At 37.6% G+C, this 17,967-nt stretch overlaps 1 protein-coding gene across 2 annotated transcripts; it reads left to right on the plus strand.

Moving 5' to 3' along the window:
- Window positions 1–1,644: 1,644 nt before the first annotated feature.
- Window positions 1,645–16,877, plus strand: LOC110049346 (exoskeleton protein RP43-like). 2 transcript variants are annotated; one of them, XM_089274313.1, is made up of 7 exons: window positions 1,645–1,758; window positions 5,467–5,683; window positions 9,339–9,392; window positions 11,056–11,454; window positions 13,125–13,550; window positions 14,425–14,820; window positions 15,086–16,877. In XM_089274313.1, the coding sequence occupies exons 2-7, from the start codon at window positions 5,653–5,655 to the stop codon at window positions 15,457–15,459; spliced, it is 1,680 nt and encodes a 559-aa protein (XP_089130439.1). In that variant the 5' UTR covers window positions 1,645–1,758; window positions 5,467–5,652; the 3' UTR covers window positions 15,460–16,877. The 2 variants fall into 2 exon arrangements, with proteins under 2 accessions (XP_089130439.1, XP_089130440.1); XM_089274314.1 differs by lacking the exon at window positions 5,467–5,683.
- The last annotated feature ends 1,090 nt before the right edge of the window (window positions 16,878–17,967 follow it).

Below are 17,967 nucleotides of genomic sequence, written 5' to 3' on the forward strand. Positions count from 1 at the left end.
GACTACGCAGCCTGTTCGGCTAGTTAATGGACGGGTTCCTGACGCGAGACGTTGATCGCGGGAAATACAATGGTCTAGGAACTAGGCAACCCCCCCCCCCCCCCGGGGGTACTGCCATATATAAAGGACGGATATGGTCGTCGTACCTTTTAGGGGTTAAAAACTTGGTTTGATACCTCTTCGGGTGTTCAGCCTCAAAAGGTTCACAGCGGGTGCTTGTCCGTACTTTTAGGGTATTGAGCTAAAAAATAATAAACAATGGTAGCAAGACTTCAATTCATCGTTTTATTGCGACAACGCTGTTTCGTATGGTCAAAGGATGAACACACTCATCAGGCAATATCAACGAATGACCGTTAAATTTCACGAACTGGCAATTAAAAGCTAACTTTAGGTTGCTCAGTGAGATATAAAAGCAGTTGCTATGATATGGAAAAACAGATGCTATATAACATTGAAAAACTGGCAATGAAAAAAAAATAATAACAATAAATAAAATAAAAATAAAAATGAAGCAGTTGCTATGGGATTTAAAATCTGATATCTCGTGTTGCTAAAAGATTGCGTTACTTGCTCACAAAGTTCTTGAGTAGGTATCTGTTTCTGTGGGGGCACGCACTTGCTAGTTCGTTTCGCTTGTTTAGGGTACACAAACTCTTCTTACAGATGATCACGAATTTTTCAAAAAGACATAAATTACATTTGTTAGTAATGTTGCTACAAGGTCTGCACTGCTTATTGATTCTCCACTTGATGGTAAAAGGTTTGTTGTTGTCTTTGAGTGTCCAAATATGTTTAGATAGCTCAGTTTCGTTTCTCTTGTTTTGGTGTCGAAAGGATGCTGTGCGATTCCTGTAGCGCTCTTTAAAATTTGTGGCGAGGCCCACGTATGATTCTGATGACGCTTGTGTTGTGATTGTGGCTTGGTAAACTACATTTTGTGTGAGGCATTAAATCGCCAAAGAAAAATCGTATGGTACAATCCCCCATGGAATGCTAACGTGAAAACTAACCTGGGAAGGAAGTTCCTAAACATCATTGACAGATGCTTCCCTAACGGACACCCCCTACACAAGATCTTCAACAAGCACACACTGAAGCTCAGCCACTCCTACATGCCTAACATGAAGAGTATCATCTCGTCACACAACAAAGCACTACTATCAGATTACCACCAGTCGCAAACACAAACAAACGTCAAAGAATGCAACTGCAGAAAAGGATCAATGCCCTTGTACGGAAAATGCCTCACACAAAATTTATATGGAATTTCCCCGGGGGAAGGGAGAGACAAAAGCCACAAAACTACAATGGAGAGGGAACGTACAACAATACCATTTCATAAGTCCGAGACTGAAATAGTTCATCAGTGTATAAAGGTAGGTACATTGGTAAATACAAAATAAAGCTCATATGTGGTGCGGGAAACATTTTTTGCGTTTCTGTCGCCCACCTTTATATCTTAACTTTGAGTTCTCAACTCAAATGAATCATTTTGACAATCTTCACCACTGTAAGTAATTTACTTTTTCTTGCGTTTTGTAGTCGAAAGCTAGATTTCCGATTTTCGCGACCCACACGTGGGTAGCTTGGGTGTCCTGTGATTTTTCTAGGACTTGATTTGTACCCAGTTTCATTCATTGTTCGGTTTGTAAGCTGTTTGCATCGATTGCGTGCGAGGTAAACAAATCTTCGGCGACCCCGTCTTCCTTCCCTGAAATTCTCCAATGGAATTCAAAGTAGGCTGGCATATTTATGGTAAGTACCAGTCGTAAATTTTGTCTATTCTAAGTAAAGTTTATGTTCATGTTTTGCTTCGGCAACAGATCGTCTTGACATGCTTTGCGTCAGTCAGTGGTCTCAGACTACTGAATCACTGGCTTCCTAAGTTTGTGCTACATGTGTATTACCTTATTTTTTCTGATCAAAGTAAACTGGTTTAGAGGATTAACTTAACCGATGGTGTTTACTCATGTGCTATGCGCAGAGCAAAGAGCAGAATTTTACTGAATGATTTAAAAATTATTCGGTACATATATAAGCTTAACTGGGATGAGTGGTCTTCAGTGTGCCATATAATTTACATATGTACCTTAATTAATTAACTTCTTTCATCTATTATTTAAGCTTACATTAGCTTAACTTCATAAAAAGCTCATGTGAAAGACAAATAAGTCTTGCAAGATGATAAAATGTTGTGTGCAATCTTGTCATGTAAACAAGGTAACTACTTATAATTCTGACACTTCTAAGAGCTGTGAAGAAATCAGAAAAATGGTGACAGCAGGGACACCCACTCAAGTGCAATTTTCTGCTCTGTTCGCTGATTGGTGAACAAAAGATTCCGTTGTTAAATTTCTAGGAATTTAATTGTTCCAGCAGACGATCGAGTCTTGCAGAATAATTAATTGTAGTTGCACTTTGGTCTATTGAAACACTGAAAACGGGATTCCCAAGATTTCTTGAACCCTTGATTTTTTGAAGCTCCCAATAACACGAACCAAAAGTCATCTCCCTCTGCTAACTTGAACACTGTAATTTTACCCCTAATTTGAAGACCTACCCGATTTTTGATACCAAATTTTGTTTCCCTTGGTGATTCCAAAAATCAGGTTTCCTGACTGTATGGCTTCTGTGGGAAAAGGAGTGTAGGCTTTTCAACTGGTTGTTAAATTTGATAATTGAAGAGCTGACCTTTTTGGTCAGTGCATGTATTATATATTCTATAGAGAAAGTAACCTGAACGAGGATTGTGTAAGTTGAAATATAGCTGAATTTTTTTTCCCAAAAATTAGGGATCACTGAAAAGAATATTGTTTGGTTGTGCTTTTAAAACAATTCATGGGAAGGTACTTCAGTTGCTATAGTCAGCTTTCTTTTTTAAGTTTGATGGAATATCAGCAAATTTAATTGAAGGTAGTGAAGATAATTTATGTCTAGGACAATTGAGTGATATACAAAAATAATTTTCTACTTAAAACAAAGATCTCCGAAAAAGGATTTTTTTTCAGTCACATTTGTTAATAGCTTTATGTGACGTAGCTTACTTCATTGTGATTGGCTGAGAGCCCATGGGCCAATTTTTTGTTAATTCTTAATTTGCACTGTTAGTGCAAATTAAGTTGCGTGCTTTTGCAATTTTCTTAGTTGTGCATTATTTTTGGTGTGGTTTTATGGAAATCTTTATTTTAAACTGCGGTATTGCAGTTTAGTAAGACTAAGTGGTTTGCAGTTTTCATAAATTTTGGATCACAGTAATCGGTAAAAAAGAGATTGCAGCCATCTGTGCTTTCCAGTTACGACAGTTATTACTCGGATCCTGACGTTTCCGATGACTTTTGATCTCTTGTTTATGTTTTGCAAGGGACCATTGTTGTGCAAGCAAGCTTTGCTGTTTGTAATTTTCGCTTTTTCCAGTTAATAATTGGTATGATTAACCATTTTATCCAATGATACGTCGACTTGTTGACTTTCCGGACTGGGAATCTTTCGCTCAGACTTCCTACAGTATTTGCCGTGGCCTTGTGTGGGACAATGTCTGCCGAGCAAGATGAAGTGGTTACGAGGATGGTCAGGAAGAGATGATATTACTTGAAGGAGAGATTGGAAGCTTGGGAACATTTCTTCTGGGAGCAAGAACTCGTGTCGGGAGAGTTATAACGCTTCAACAATCGTTTGCTTTGCTGAACACTTCATGGGGCTGTTTACATTGTCCTCGGGTTATTCAAAATTCTTCTTGGAAAGATTTTAAATGAAATTTAAGGTTGATTCAGTCGAATTGGGAATAAAATAGGTGTTCCAAGCTCATATTCAGAATATATGAGCTTGAAAACTATCATCTTGGCGAATTTTCACCAAAAAAAACTCACGCAAAGCTTGCGTTGTGTAACATTCGAGTGGCTTCCAGTGCTGAAGTCCTAAAGATCGATGTTTTTCAATTGGGTAACTCAGCAGTATTTGTGTGGACGTGAGTGCATTTGTATTAGTTCCACAGCAGCATAACGAAGTCAGTCCCATGGACGTGTGTCAATTATTGATCTTTTATGGAGTCATGGAAGTCGTCGATACTCGTCAGAGTACAGGATGATAAGATCAGTTATGAGTGCGATGATCATATGTTGATTAACATTAACCTACACTTTTATCGAACTAAATAAGGTCGTATTTCTAATGGAATGGCGAACTAGTAGTAATGATGGCGGCACCATAGCACATTTGTAACTATGGTTTCGGTATTTTGGTAAATTTCCATGCAGTATTGCGGTTTTTTACATTTTTTTTTACGCTGTTTTGCGGTTTTTGGACCCCCCTTGTGTCCCCCCTCCTCGAGCAATTACAGTGAGACTACCTGTACTGGGCCCCCTAGAAGAAAACTAACCAATCAAAACGTGCTTTTAAATCGACGATATTTGACTCCCTAAACAACTTTTCATAGAACACTCAAATTCCTATCTGTTCTTTGCGTACGTACGTACTGCCTAATACCGCGTCATCTGGAAGATCACCGGCCGTACATTCAGACTTGCACAACGCCTGATGCTTCCACGAATAAATATGTACGTAGCTATATAATTTTGCGCTTTATTTCCTCGAGACATGATTCGCTTGGGATTCCTGTGATTACGCAGCCTGTTCGGCTAGTTAATGGGTGGGTTCCCGGCGCGAGACGTTGATCATGGGAAATACAATGGTCTAGGAACTAGGCAAAAGCCCCCCCGGGGGTACTGCCATATATAAAGGACGGATATGGTCGTCGTACCTTTTAGGGGTTAAAAACTTGGTTTGATAGCTCTTAGGGTGTTCAGCCTCAAAAGGTTCACAGCGGGTGCTTTTGTAGTACTCTGTTTAGGGTACTAAAAAATATATATATATATGACAGGAGATAAAGTATTGTTTTAGAATCGGTGCCTCTTAGGGGTGAAAAACATTTTCAACCCCACTCACAAAACAGGATCTTATGCCTCTTAGAGGTTCTTTTCAAATTTTCCGATGACCACCCCTGTCTTTTTTATATGGGATAAGATGAGATAAGATAAGATGAGATAAGATAATCTTTATTTATCCACGGTACAAAATTCGTCAGCTTTAAAAATACCTAATACTAATATAATGAAATATTTTTATAAAAACCTGCTTTCATCAGTTCCCCCCCTTCCCCCCTTCCCCCCTTCCCCCTTTGTGGGAACAAAAACTACAAAACTATAATGGAAAGGGAGCGTACAACAATTCCATTACATAAGTCCGAGACTAAAATAGTTTTCCAGTATATCGAGGTACATCATTTGGTAAATACATAATAAAGGTCATTTGCTCGTTTGTGGTACGGGAAACGTTTTTTTGCGTTTCTGTCGCCCACCTTTACCTTAGCTTTGAGTTCTCAACTTAAAATGAATGATTTGGACAACCAAAACTAGATGAAAACCTTCTTCACTGTAAGTAATTTACTTTTGTTCTTCCGTTTTGTAGTTGAAAGCTAACCCCCGTCCAACTTTTGCATCACGCAAGAGAGAAGCTTGGGTGTCCTGTGGTTTTTTAGGCCTTGATTTGTACCCAGTTTCAGTCATGCTTGATCTTTGGTGTGCAAGCTAGTGCTTTCATTGGTTGCGTAAACAAACCTCTAGCGACCCCGTCTTCCTTCCCTAAAATTTTCCAATGGAATTCATAGTAGGCTGGCATAATTATGGTAAGTACTAGTCGTAAATTTTGTCACCTATGAGTAAAGTTTATGTTTATGTTTTGCTTTGGGAACAGATCATCTTGACATGCCTTGCGGCAGTCAGTGGCCTCAGACTACTGAATCACTGGCTTCCTAAGTTTGTGCTAGATGTGTATTACCTTATTTTTCCCGAAATCAAAGTAAATTGGTCTAGAGGATTAACTTAACTGATGGTGTTTAGTCATGTGCTATGTGCAGAGCAAAGAGTGGAATTTTACAGAATGATTTAAAAATTATTTCATTTGGTAAATATATAAGCTTAACTGGGTTGGGTGGTCTTCAGTGTGCCATATAATTCACATATGTACCTTAATTAATTAACTTCTTTTATATATTATTTAAGCTTACATTAGTTTAACTTCATAAAAAGCTCATGTGAAAGACAAATAAGTCTTGCAAGATGATAAAATGTTGTGTGCAATCTTGTCATATAAACAAGGTAACTACTTATAATTCTGACACTTCTAAGAGCTGTGAAGAAATCAGAAAAATGGTGACAGCAGGAACACCCACTCAAGTGCAGTTTTCTGCTCTGTTTGCCGATTGGTGAACAAAAGATTCCATTGTTAAATTTATAGGAATTTAATTGTTCCACCAGGTGATCGAGTCTTCCACAATAATTAATTGTCATTGCACTTTGGTCTGTTGAAACACTGAAAACTGGATTCCTGAGATTTCTTAAACCCTTGATTTTTTGAAGCTCCCAATAACACGAACCAAAAGTCATCTCCCTCTGCTAACTTGAACCCTGTAATTTTACCCCTAATTTCATGACCTACCCGATTTTTGAAACCAAATTTTGTTTGTACAGAAGCTAGCCTGAAGGAGTATTGTGTTAGGTTATTATCCTTTGTAAATTGAAATATAAATGAAATTTTTTTTCCAAAATTAGGGATCACTGAAAAGAATATTGTTTGGTTGTGCTTTTAAAACAAATCATGGGAAGGTACTTCAGTTGCTATACTCAGCTTTCGTTTTTAAGTCTGATGGAATATCAGCAATTTAATTGAGGGTACATGTAGCGAAGATAATTTATTTTTGGGGTTCCTGGGAGCCCTGGAGCCCAGACATTTGGGAGCCCGGAACCCATTAACTGATCTTTTCGAGCTGTTGCTAGGGAAAATTTATTCTCATATAACCTCATCATTTTTAGTTACTTCAGAGTTATTTCATGTGTTTTAACTTTTTCATGATCAGCAACACTAGTGATGACGTCATCAGGCCACGCCCATGGTCATGTGACTAATACTGAAAAAACGCAAAGGCTCGCAGGCAAATTACTTTATTGGAATTTTTTTCATTAATTTGATATTTTAATTTAAATCCTCATTATGCTATGCATAGATTTTGTTTCATTTCTAAAAGGTCAGATTTCAAGAGAATTTCAAAATATTAAAAAGTTCATAATTTTCTGAAAAAAGCATGATTTTGAAAAAGGAATGCATAGCTATGTTTCCAACATTGGCTTTAATCGAAATCTGTCAAAAAAGGCTGGATTTAAGGAAAAACCGCATTTCCTTTAGCATTTAAAGAAACCGGAAGTGCGCCCAAGATATATTGGAAGTTACCCTATCAGCTTGTGCGCAATTTACACTACCAGCAACTACCAGCACACTTGGGTAAGATCAAACAAAGCCATACGGAGTTGGTTTTTCTCTTTCTATTGCTCTTGTTTTTCTGTCTTTCTCTTATTTTGTCTTTGCTTGTACTTTTTTTACTTTGCATTTTGTGAAACACAAAGAAAAACATCTAAAATGTGAGCAAATTTGGAAGTTATTGACTCGGAGTTATTTTTATTTTCTGTGCTCAGGCTGACGTAAGTAACCAGAAGTGAAATCTCACCTCCTTAGCAACGTGCGTGAGCGCGCGCATAAATCGGTTAATGGGCCCTTAAAAGAAGGATCTCCAAAAAAGGATTTATTTTCAGTCATATTTATTAATAGCTTTATATGACTTAGCTTACTTCATTGTGATTGGCTGAGAGTTCATGGGTCAATTTTTTGTTAATTCTTAATTTGCACTAACAGTGCAAATTAAGTGGCGTGCTTTCACAATTTTCTTAGTCCTATAATAATAAATGAGTAATCACATGAAAGTTCAAGCAATTACAGTGCGAATACCTGAACTGGGCCCCCTAGAAGAAAACTAACCAATCAAAACATAAACTGAGAACAATGGACTGGTAGCTTTTCGTGATGGCAAGTAATGGTCTGTGTGAAGTGAAAACAGTATTGAGTCCTCTGCATTATATACACTCTTAGAAATGTAGTCATTGAATTATATGTATCTCGCTAGAAAAATTCAGCTTGTCTCATTTTGCAGCAACTAAACTGAAACCATCGAAAAGCGTACAAAATTTAGGATTGAAACTAACCATTCAAAAAATTGCAAAGTTTGCTGAGAGGTTGGCAACACCTCACACTTAATTGGGTTTTCAATTTTGTTAAGATCTATTCAGTCTATTGTTCATACGTTGCATTCCTCAATGTTATTGGTTTATTTGAGAATACGTGTAAGATTGTGATCCTTTGTTCTCAAGTAACGTTCTGATTGGTTAACTCTTAGTAGTCCGACTGTAAGGATTTACACTACTGAAATATAACTCGTAGTGTAAATCCTTAATTGTGCTCACATTCATATATGATTACCTATACCACAATAAAAATTCACTATACAGGTAAAGGTTTAATTATACACCTGCACATTTGTTATGGTCTTAATCTTATTAAGTTCTTGTAAGTATTGTAAAAATTCTCGATAGAAATTAATATTAAGTAATTAAATGTAATATATTTTATGGATAATCAGCATTATAGTTGCATGGAGGCCACCACACTCTGAAAAATAGTAATTTATACTCTCTGTGAGTTGTCAGTGTTGATCACCACTAAACCTACTTATCCATGCTATAAGTGAAAGATTTTCCTATTGCAGCAAAGTCAATAAAATTAAGTCAGCCTCCTACTGCAGAAAGTTAGAGCATGACCGTGCTCCTTTTTATTTTATCTTGTTTTTAATTTTTTTTTTTTTTCATAGAAAGGAAAACAGTTGTGTTTGAATAATTTTGGCAACTGCATTTGTAATGGAAAGCATTATACTGATGCTGTGTATTAAACCAGTTGGGACACACAGTAGAGATGCCATTAAGAGCATATAAACATAGCTGGGAAGCCATAAATTCAATTTGACTTTCAGGTTCTTAATTATGCTAAGGAAATTGTCTTCAATGAAAGGTTTCCAAAATTTTAATTGGCTCTCTCTTATTAACTTTTCATTTCCAGCATCTTAGTAGTATTGTCTTTCATGGAATTGGTCTTCTTCCTTTTAGAAGTATAATTGTATATCATGGAATTACTTTAGTTTCTTCCTTATAGTGGTGAATTGTGAAATTTGTGCTTCTTTATTCATTAGTTAATGTTCAGGTATTAAAACATTAAAATAATAATTTTCATTCTTAAAAAGTGTGTAACTATAACTAGATATTCATGAATGTTGATGTTAAGTAAAATTAATTTTGTTGTAAAATCAATCTTCATATTAACAATGTACTGTAACTTAGACAAGATATAAGATCCTAATAACATTTATTTAGCTATAACTGGGTTTGTTTCTTATCTTACAGGTGTGATATTGGTTGCATTGGTGGGGCAAATAACATTTGCTCAGAGTCCTACCTGTAAGCTCAAATAGTACAAGTCATGTGCATGTATTTTCAGTATAGATGTTGATCAGTATTTGTTTAAACACTGTTGCTTTTTTTTCTGATCAATCAGGCACACCTAATGCATAAGCATTAATGTAAAAAAAGCATATTTAATTAGTAATAAGCATTAGCATAAGCACATTATAAGCATTTTTATAATAGCATAAGCAAATGATAAGCATTAACATTAGCATTATTAAGCATTGGCATTAGCATTAACATTAGTATTTAGCATAAGCATTAGCATTAAAGCATTAGCATTCGCATTAATTAGCATTATCATTAGCACTAGCACTAGCTAGCATTAATAAGCATAATAGCGTAATCATTTGCATTAGCATTAATAAGCATCTTCAAATACCAATATCATTAGCATTAGCTGACTAAGCATTAGCATTAGCTTTAGCACTAGCATTAATTAGCATTATCATTAGCATTAGCACTAGCATTAATTAGCATTAGCATTAGCACTGGCATTAATTAGCCTTAGTATTCTAATTAGCATTAGTATAAGCCTTAATAGTAGTTAAGTATTGGCATTAGCATAAGCATTATTAAAATTCTAACTACAATTGTTATTGTTATTGTTGTTGTTGTTGTTATTGTTATTATTGTTATTGTCTGCGCAGTAGCTTTTCAGTATCCTTACAGGCCTTCTGATATTATGGGATGGTGCAATTTTGCACAATCGGTCACAAATCGCATCTGATTGGACAATTCATGAACAATTGCATAATTCATAAAAAATTGCACAATTTTATCAAAATAAACCATTAGTTAATGCTTTATCCTGAGTAATGCTGCATCTACACATTGTTTCAAGATGATTTGCCTTTGAAAAAGCGTCTAAAACCTACAACCTTTGATTTCATAAACAACCTATGTTCAAGGTGTTTCTTGGACATCCAGGGACTGCTATTAGTTTTTATTCTCAAAGAATTGCCTATTGGTGCAATACAAACAATCCCTTTCTTTGCATGGGCCAATCAGAAGTGCTAACTAGTAATTATATCGACAACATATGATTCAAGTGATGTTTATTTCGACGGCAAAATGTTACTTTCTTCGTTGAATTTGAAACAAACATCCCCTGTGGATAAGTTTGCTTTGAAAAAGCCAGCTGCTTCTTTCACCGAAAAGGCACTTGAACGTTAGGCTGAAGATGCAACATTGTGATCAATCATCTTTGGAAGTCCATTTGTTGACAAGCTTCTGGAGTCTTCTTTTTTTTTGCAATTTACGCATAGATGTTTAATTTTTGTTCCTTTATGATCAATTTGTCTCTGGAGCAGCCCAAAAGTGTTTTTTATCTTATGAAACCTAGTAAAATATGCTTAAAATAGCTCAGGAAAAAATTGCATAGTTTGCGTAATTTATTGCATAATGGCCTCTTTTTATTGCATATATAGTCTGCCCCAAAAATTTCGCATAATTTCTAATTTGTTATGGCACCCTATCAGAAGGCCTGTCCGTAATTGTTTGTGTAATTTTTGGGGGGCAAATAAAGCTTGGTTATTTCTGGTGCTTATCAGAATAATTACAAAGTGTACTAGATATAGTGTAGTGATGCAAGTACTGCAATCCGATTGGCTGAGCTATAGTTAGCACACTGTCAAGTTGATATTTTTCTCAACAGATTGTCCGTCTGGGAATAATCCTTTGTTTGTAACTGCATCAGCATCTCGCAACAAAACCATTAAAAGTTTTAACTATCCCTGGGATTACTATAACTACCTGGAATGCAAATGGCGCATTCAAACAGAAAGCAAGCTCAACTCTTCTTATGTGTTGAGAGTGGTATTCAATGACTTTGATTTGGAGGGTGAGCCAGCCTCCTCATCCTCTGTGTGTCCGTATGATAACCTGACATTTTATGATGGATATTCAGACTTGTCTCCCCTTCTTGGATCATACTGTGGTACAGTCCACCCTGAAGTTATTTATTCCACTGGAAATAACCTGTATATCAAGTTCAATACAGACAATGCTAATACTTTCAGAGGGTTCAGCATAAGTGTTTTGGCAGTTGATAGAGGTACTAACAGTAAATACTGACATGCAAATTTCATTATGTTGTTCCAGAAAATACATACCCATACAGAGGACTTTTTGGTTTAAACCCTAATCTCCCGTCCTTCCTATTCCCTTCCCCTCTTGCCCCATCCCCTCTCATACTTCTGGAAATTCCAGTTTTGGATCATACTTTCCTTTCGAAATTTTGGCTTTTGAGCCTCCGTCCCAGGAATTTCCAGTAACTCTCCATGGGCTGGTTATGGATGTTTTCTGTAACCACTCATTTAGTGTCAATTTCTGGGCAATATATTACAATATACAGTACAATATCATGCAACTTTAAAACCGATTGATGAGAGAAAGAATATTTGTCCATTTTCCTTGCTTATTGTTCTTGGGGAAGAAACTTCATTTAGCATCTGTAAACTATTAGAATCTTTAGCATCTATTAACTACAGGTACTACATTTACTGGGTAGTTTTTAAACACATAATGTGGTTTGCATATAATTTTCAAAGTGTAAAGAACAAAAGTTTCACTTTCACCAAATATACATCCGGGATTTTTGTGCAAGAAAATCAATGCAGTCGTGTATGTGACCTAAGGAGTTCAGAAATAAAGGCGCAAAATGCAGGCTTCAATTTGGGATTTCAATCTCAATCCCATGACTTCACCAATACAATGTCAGTGCAGAGCCTTATAACCGGCCTGATCAATCGATGAAATATAATCGAAGACCAATCGATGAACAAAAATTTTATGTTTTTCGATTGCCATCGATTGTCATCGATTGTCATCGATTATCATGGATTACCATCGATTGTCATGGATTATTTTCGATTCCCGTCGATTGTGATCGACTAGCAATTTCATCGACTTCCATATTTTTTGGGCGGGTACATGTATATAAAATACGTCTCGCATCTGGACTTGCCAAAGAAGTTACTAACGAAATAAGCGCTACGCCAGTTACTTCTACTCTAACTTAGCCGGAAGCTTACTAGGTAGGTCAGAAGAGTAAAATGAGGAAAGATGGTCGATGCTGAATGCATACAGTGTATGGTGTTGACACGTTAAATAAACACCCAGCAGGGAATAACCGCTGCGTATTACGGCTTTATGTGTAATGGTTACGTTGCTCCTCTGTTAAAAGTTCACTGGTAGAATACTTTCATTTCCTTGACACAAAAATGAAACAAGATTCACATGTGCAAACGTTAAACTTAGAAATAAGAGCCTCAAAACATCGGTCAGTAAAGTTAATAAATAAATTGATCTTAAGATACACATTATGATGATGGTCCGTATTGATCAGGCCGGGCCTTACACCAGCAGCCAGTAGCTTTCCCATCCCCGCCCCCTTGCATTTTGGCACGTTCTTATCCCCCATGGTTAATTTTTTGCTCATGATCTTGACGAATTTAAGACAAACTTACCGATAAGGTCGGTGAACAGACAATCTTTTTACATCCGAAGTAGTGACAAAGGACCAATCCGTGCATGCTTTGTTGATATCGTATATTTGAACTGCAGGTGAAAGCTTTTATTGAAAGGCCACAGTTAAGTACACATGCATGTTAACAATTGCAAAAGTCAAAAAACTGAAAAAAAAATAGCCTTGAACGAGATTCGAACTCTGCAGCTTTATAAAGTACATGTAAAGAAATTTGTTTTTCTTAAACGTTGTTGCAGAAAAAGCCAGTTTGATATGCCGTCCATCAAGGGAAGAAAGAATAAGTAAAATTGTTGGTAGAAGTTCTTCTGGTACAATATTCACCCCCGACTATCCTGTCCCATACCAGGATTATACAACCTGTGTTTGGTCGATTTATGTTCCCGATGGAAGGAGAGTGAAATTAACATTTACAGATTTTGAACTTGGCAAAAGCGTTGTCGCTACTAAGGACAATTTCTGTAAACAAATATTTGACATGGACTATGTTGAGATTCACGATGGCCCCTGGTCTACGGGTGGACTTCTTGGTATTTACTGTGGAAAAAAGATGCCTTTTGATGTTTATTCAACTGGGCCTCACATGTGGATGAAGTTTCGTGCCAACCCTGATGGTGTGCGAGAAAACAAAGGTTTCAAAGCATATTTTGAAGCTGTTGATCTGCGTAAGTTGACAGCTGTTTTACTTTAACTGTATAACTAAAATTTAGGCAAAGTTTAATGGCTTGGTTCCGACAAGTCTCAAGTAGCTTAGTAGTAGAGCATTTTGACTAAAACTCGGAATTCCTTTTTGCGAGTATGCTCGTGTCACTGAAGGAAAAATCAGAATCAGAATTTAAGTTGTTTCAATGGCAATTTTCGGTGAACATCATTTCAGTTAGTCGGTGACTGAGTCTGTGTATCTATTCGTGTAACTAGACAGGAATAGTATCACTGAAAGGAAGCATTCGGTTTAGAACTGAAATATACTCTTCTTTCATTCCATGCTCGAGAATATCAATCGTCCTTTAGCTTACTGTGCCTTTCACTAACACGTACGCGGTCTCTGCTTGTTTGATTGCTGCATTTACGGTATCACTGACATCGTAGAAGATCTCTTGAATGGCCTGTGTGATGTGATTAGTAGATTTTGCTCCATTTTCTTTGTTTCGTTTCATCAAGGTAGCTTTTGAACTGTAGAGATCCCGTTTTATTGAAAGGCATGGTGCGGAGCAGGGAATTTACAGTGTTGAGTCGATTCTGGCTCACTGTTATATCTGGGTTGAGTTTCTTGTTGGTCCTCGCCTTGCTGCGAGGGCTTTCGTGAGTCTTCTCTCTACTCCAGCAAAACTCCCTTCTTCCTGAATAACCAACACTTCCAAATTCCAATTCGACCAGAATGGAGGACCTGCCTTTAAGGCTGGTGTGGCTTCCTCTAAATGTTGTAAAATAAAATTCCCTGACTTTTCCCTGACCTTGAAGAATTTTTCCCCTTACCATTTCCTGTCCAGACCTGTAACAACGTTGCTTCGTTAACCGTATATGTACGTTTGTTCTTAGTTTACGATGAGGAGCATTGTCTACCAGGAAACACCAACAATCTGAATTTGAAATTAACTGGTTCGTATGGAACTCTACAAAGCCCCGAGTACTACCCCCCACAATTGTACTGTGAATGGCTCATCACTGTCCCGGAAGGGAGGAAAGTAGAGCTCAGCTTTGAGAGATTTGACTTGGATGCTCCAAAGTCTGGCGAGTATGAATGTGGGGATTACGTGCAGATTCATGATGGAGACTCCGGAGAAAGTAATACGATACACAGTTTCTGTGGAAGTGTAATTCCAAAGCCCTTGAGGTCAAGCGGTCAGCATATGTACATTCGTTTCCAAGGTGATAGTGAAAATGATACACCACACCGGGGATTCAAGGCCACATTCAAAGCTGTGAAGGAATTCCGTAAGTTGATAATGTTAAAACTTAGACAGTACAACACCCTAGAATTCCATCTTATTTCCACAACAAGTAAACCACCTTACATGTATAACGGTCCCAAGCCTTGCAAAGGGGTGGCCGTGTGAAATGAATTTTAATTTGGTTTTGAAAGGCTTCATTTCAAGTTATCGTCAAGAGCTAAGACTCATGTACCCAAAACTGTTACTATATCGAATTACATGTTAGGTCTCAGATGAGTTCCGCTAAGTTGGTTGTTTGGTTTTTTTAGCTACTTTGGCGGTATCGTTTGGCGTCATTGTCGGTGTGGTAGTCTTAATTACAATGGTTGGCTGTGCTGTTCATCATATAAAACGAAAAAGGACACCAAACAGAGGGGCTGCTGTGGAATATCCAATGTCGACTACCACTAATTCAGCTTCCCGTTCTACACAGGAACCTCTTCAACCTGCAGGAAACACCTCGTCTCCTTCAGTAGGGTATGCTCCAGTCCCAACAAACCCACCACCCCCAGAGTACCCACATCCATTAGAGTCTCCACCACCCTATCCTGGAAAAGAAGGAGAGCCACAGTACCCGCCTCCAGGTCAATCATATCCATGGCTACAGAGTAGTGGCAGTGCACCAGTCCCTGAGAGTCCATAAACTTTGGGGGTCTGCTTTCAAACACCGAGGACTTTGCTGTTGCATCTCTTAGGGCCGAATTACATAAGGCGGCTGCCGCGGTACAATGGGCTAGTACGATTTTCCCTAATGACTTTTTAGCCCAATATTACACAAGACAGTGGCAAGCTCAATTTTGGCACGAAGTGGTTTGGGCTGGCCTGGCGAATGTGATTACATAAAAACGTTTGAACGCGGTTAGCCAGATACCTGGACCCCAGCTTACCAAGCGGGCACCACCAACTGAGTTGATTTTTGTTGCGCTCAATAAGTGTGCCAAAATTAGATCTCAGCAGCCAAGCCAGCGCAAGCCCTTTATTCTGTGTCGAGTGTAGTTGTAACATTTGAAGCAAAACTCGTGGTAAATTTAGTAAGTCCTAGGTTGGACTACAAAGATTTCTGTCTTTGAATGCCAGTTCCTTCTGATCAGCACACAAGCGTCTTAGTGTATATGTTAAGAATAATTGAAAGTTCCTCTGTTTCGGTATGGTGGGAAAGACAGGGCAAGGAGTGCCGGGGTGCGGGGGTCTGCGGAACACATGAGGTGCCGGGACCTGTGGAAAATACAGGGTGGAAAACGTACCAGTGATGATAAAGTAACATGTCACTAAAACCCTTTGGGTGCCGTATTAGGGCTGAAAATTCCTGTTGCAAAATTAAACGTCCGTCCGCTTAAAGATTCGAGTAACCATGACAGACCCAAGGCCATCGACGTTTGAGCTCTGGGCATGGCCTGGGCATTACCTGTGTTTTCCACAGTTCCCGGTGGGCAAACCGTGTCTTCCACACACCCCAGTACCCCATCAACTCGACCTCGGTGCCCCGTGCCCCGTCTTTTCCACCAATCCACCAAACCGTGTGTTTATATTCGTAGAATAACAGACGTTTACCTACATAAGGTTAGTTAACAATCATCAAAATCTTGAAGACCAGGATAAAGGTTGCGTTTTTCACAGTTTATTGGCTTTTTATTACACTGCTGTGCAGGGCTAAATATAGTGTATACAAAGTAGAAAACTGAATTAGAAAAGAACAAAAACCAAAAACCACGTTACGACATTTATTGACCAACGTTAAAGATAAGGACGAACCTAACAACAGACATTGGCCTGCCAAATATTGAAAATTCGAAATTTTGGAAATTCAATATTTTTTAACCTATATACCAGATATTGTCTCTTGTTGATTGTACATATGGTTATAATTTACTTTTCAGCAGAACGTGTAATTATTTTTAATAATGTTATAATTAGTTATTATAACATATTTAACGGCTTTAACTTTAATTTATGTGGAATACCTGGAAATTATCTGGTGTTTCATTTTATCTTTGATGTGATATCACACCTCACATATAGCTAAGTGTATTACACAATAAACTGGTATTGTATTGAACTGTATTGAATTGAACTGAATTGAATTGCAGTGCAGTGCAGTGCAGTACAGGGCAATGAATTGAATAGGTCTCATGCATGATTACGTCACATTCGCAAAATTCACCACGAGGCTTCGTTTTCAAGAAATTTCTTAATTAATTTTAAACGTCTGTCACCGTGTTGTTTTCACGAGGGTATTTTGCAGTTTGCTGTTTTGGGAATTTGTCCACGATAAAATGTTCAATTTCCATTTTTAAAGTGAGGCTTGGTGGTGAAATTTGTTTGTCTGATATGATCATGCAGGAGGGCTATTGAATAGAAAATTAAAGATTAGAAAATTCAAGATTTTGCCTGCTAAGTATTAAAAATTCGATACTGGGAAATTCACGATTTGGCCTGCCAAATATTGATAATTCTGAATTTGGAAAGTCACGATTTGGCCTGCGAGATATTGAAAATTCAAGATTAGGAAATTCAAAATTTAGCCTGTTAAATATTGAAACATGCCAAATATTAATTTCCAATATTTTGAAATTCAAGATTTACATGCCTCTCTTATGATTGAAAATTCAAGATTGGGAAATTCAAGATGTGGCCTGCCAACTATTGAAAATTCTAAATTGGAAATTCAAGATTTAGCTTGTCAAATATCGAAACTTGCCAATTATTAATTACCAATATTTGGAACTTAAAGATTTGGAAATTCAGGATTTGGCCTGCCGGATATTGAAATTTCAAGACTCGTGAATTTTGAAGGACCACGCACCACCCCTAACGGAAGGAACCCACTTTTAAGTCCGAGTTCCGCCATATTAAAATATGAACATAGTAGCAATACTCAAAAGTACTCCGCTACGCTTCGTATTTTCGACTCGCTTCCCAATGTTTGGAAATGTGGTCAAACACGGTCTTTCGTGTTTGAGCTACAGCTGTTTCGAGAAAAGTCCAACAAAACCGCACGCGACAGTGTCGAAAGGTATTATGGGCAATGGGAGTGCATGGTTCCTTGATTGAGGCTTTAGGTGTTTCAGCGACATAGAGGGAAATAGTACAAACAAATGTATTTATGTCTCCTCTTTCCTTGTTGCTAAACACCGTGAACCTCAATCAAGCA

The sequence above is a fragment of the Orbicella faveolata genome, unplaced genomic scaffold, assembly GCF_042242905.1.
Source record: "Orbicella faveolata isolate gen_17 unplaced genomic scaffold, um_ofav_v1 contig_35, whole genome shotgun sequence".
Classification (NCBI taxonomy): domain Eukaryota; kingdom Metazoa; phylum Cnidaria; class Anthozoa; order Scleractinia; family Merulinidae; genus Orbicella; species Orbicella faveolata.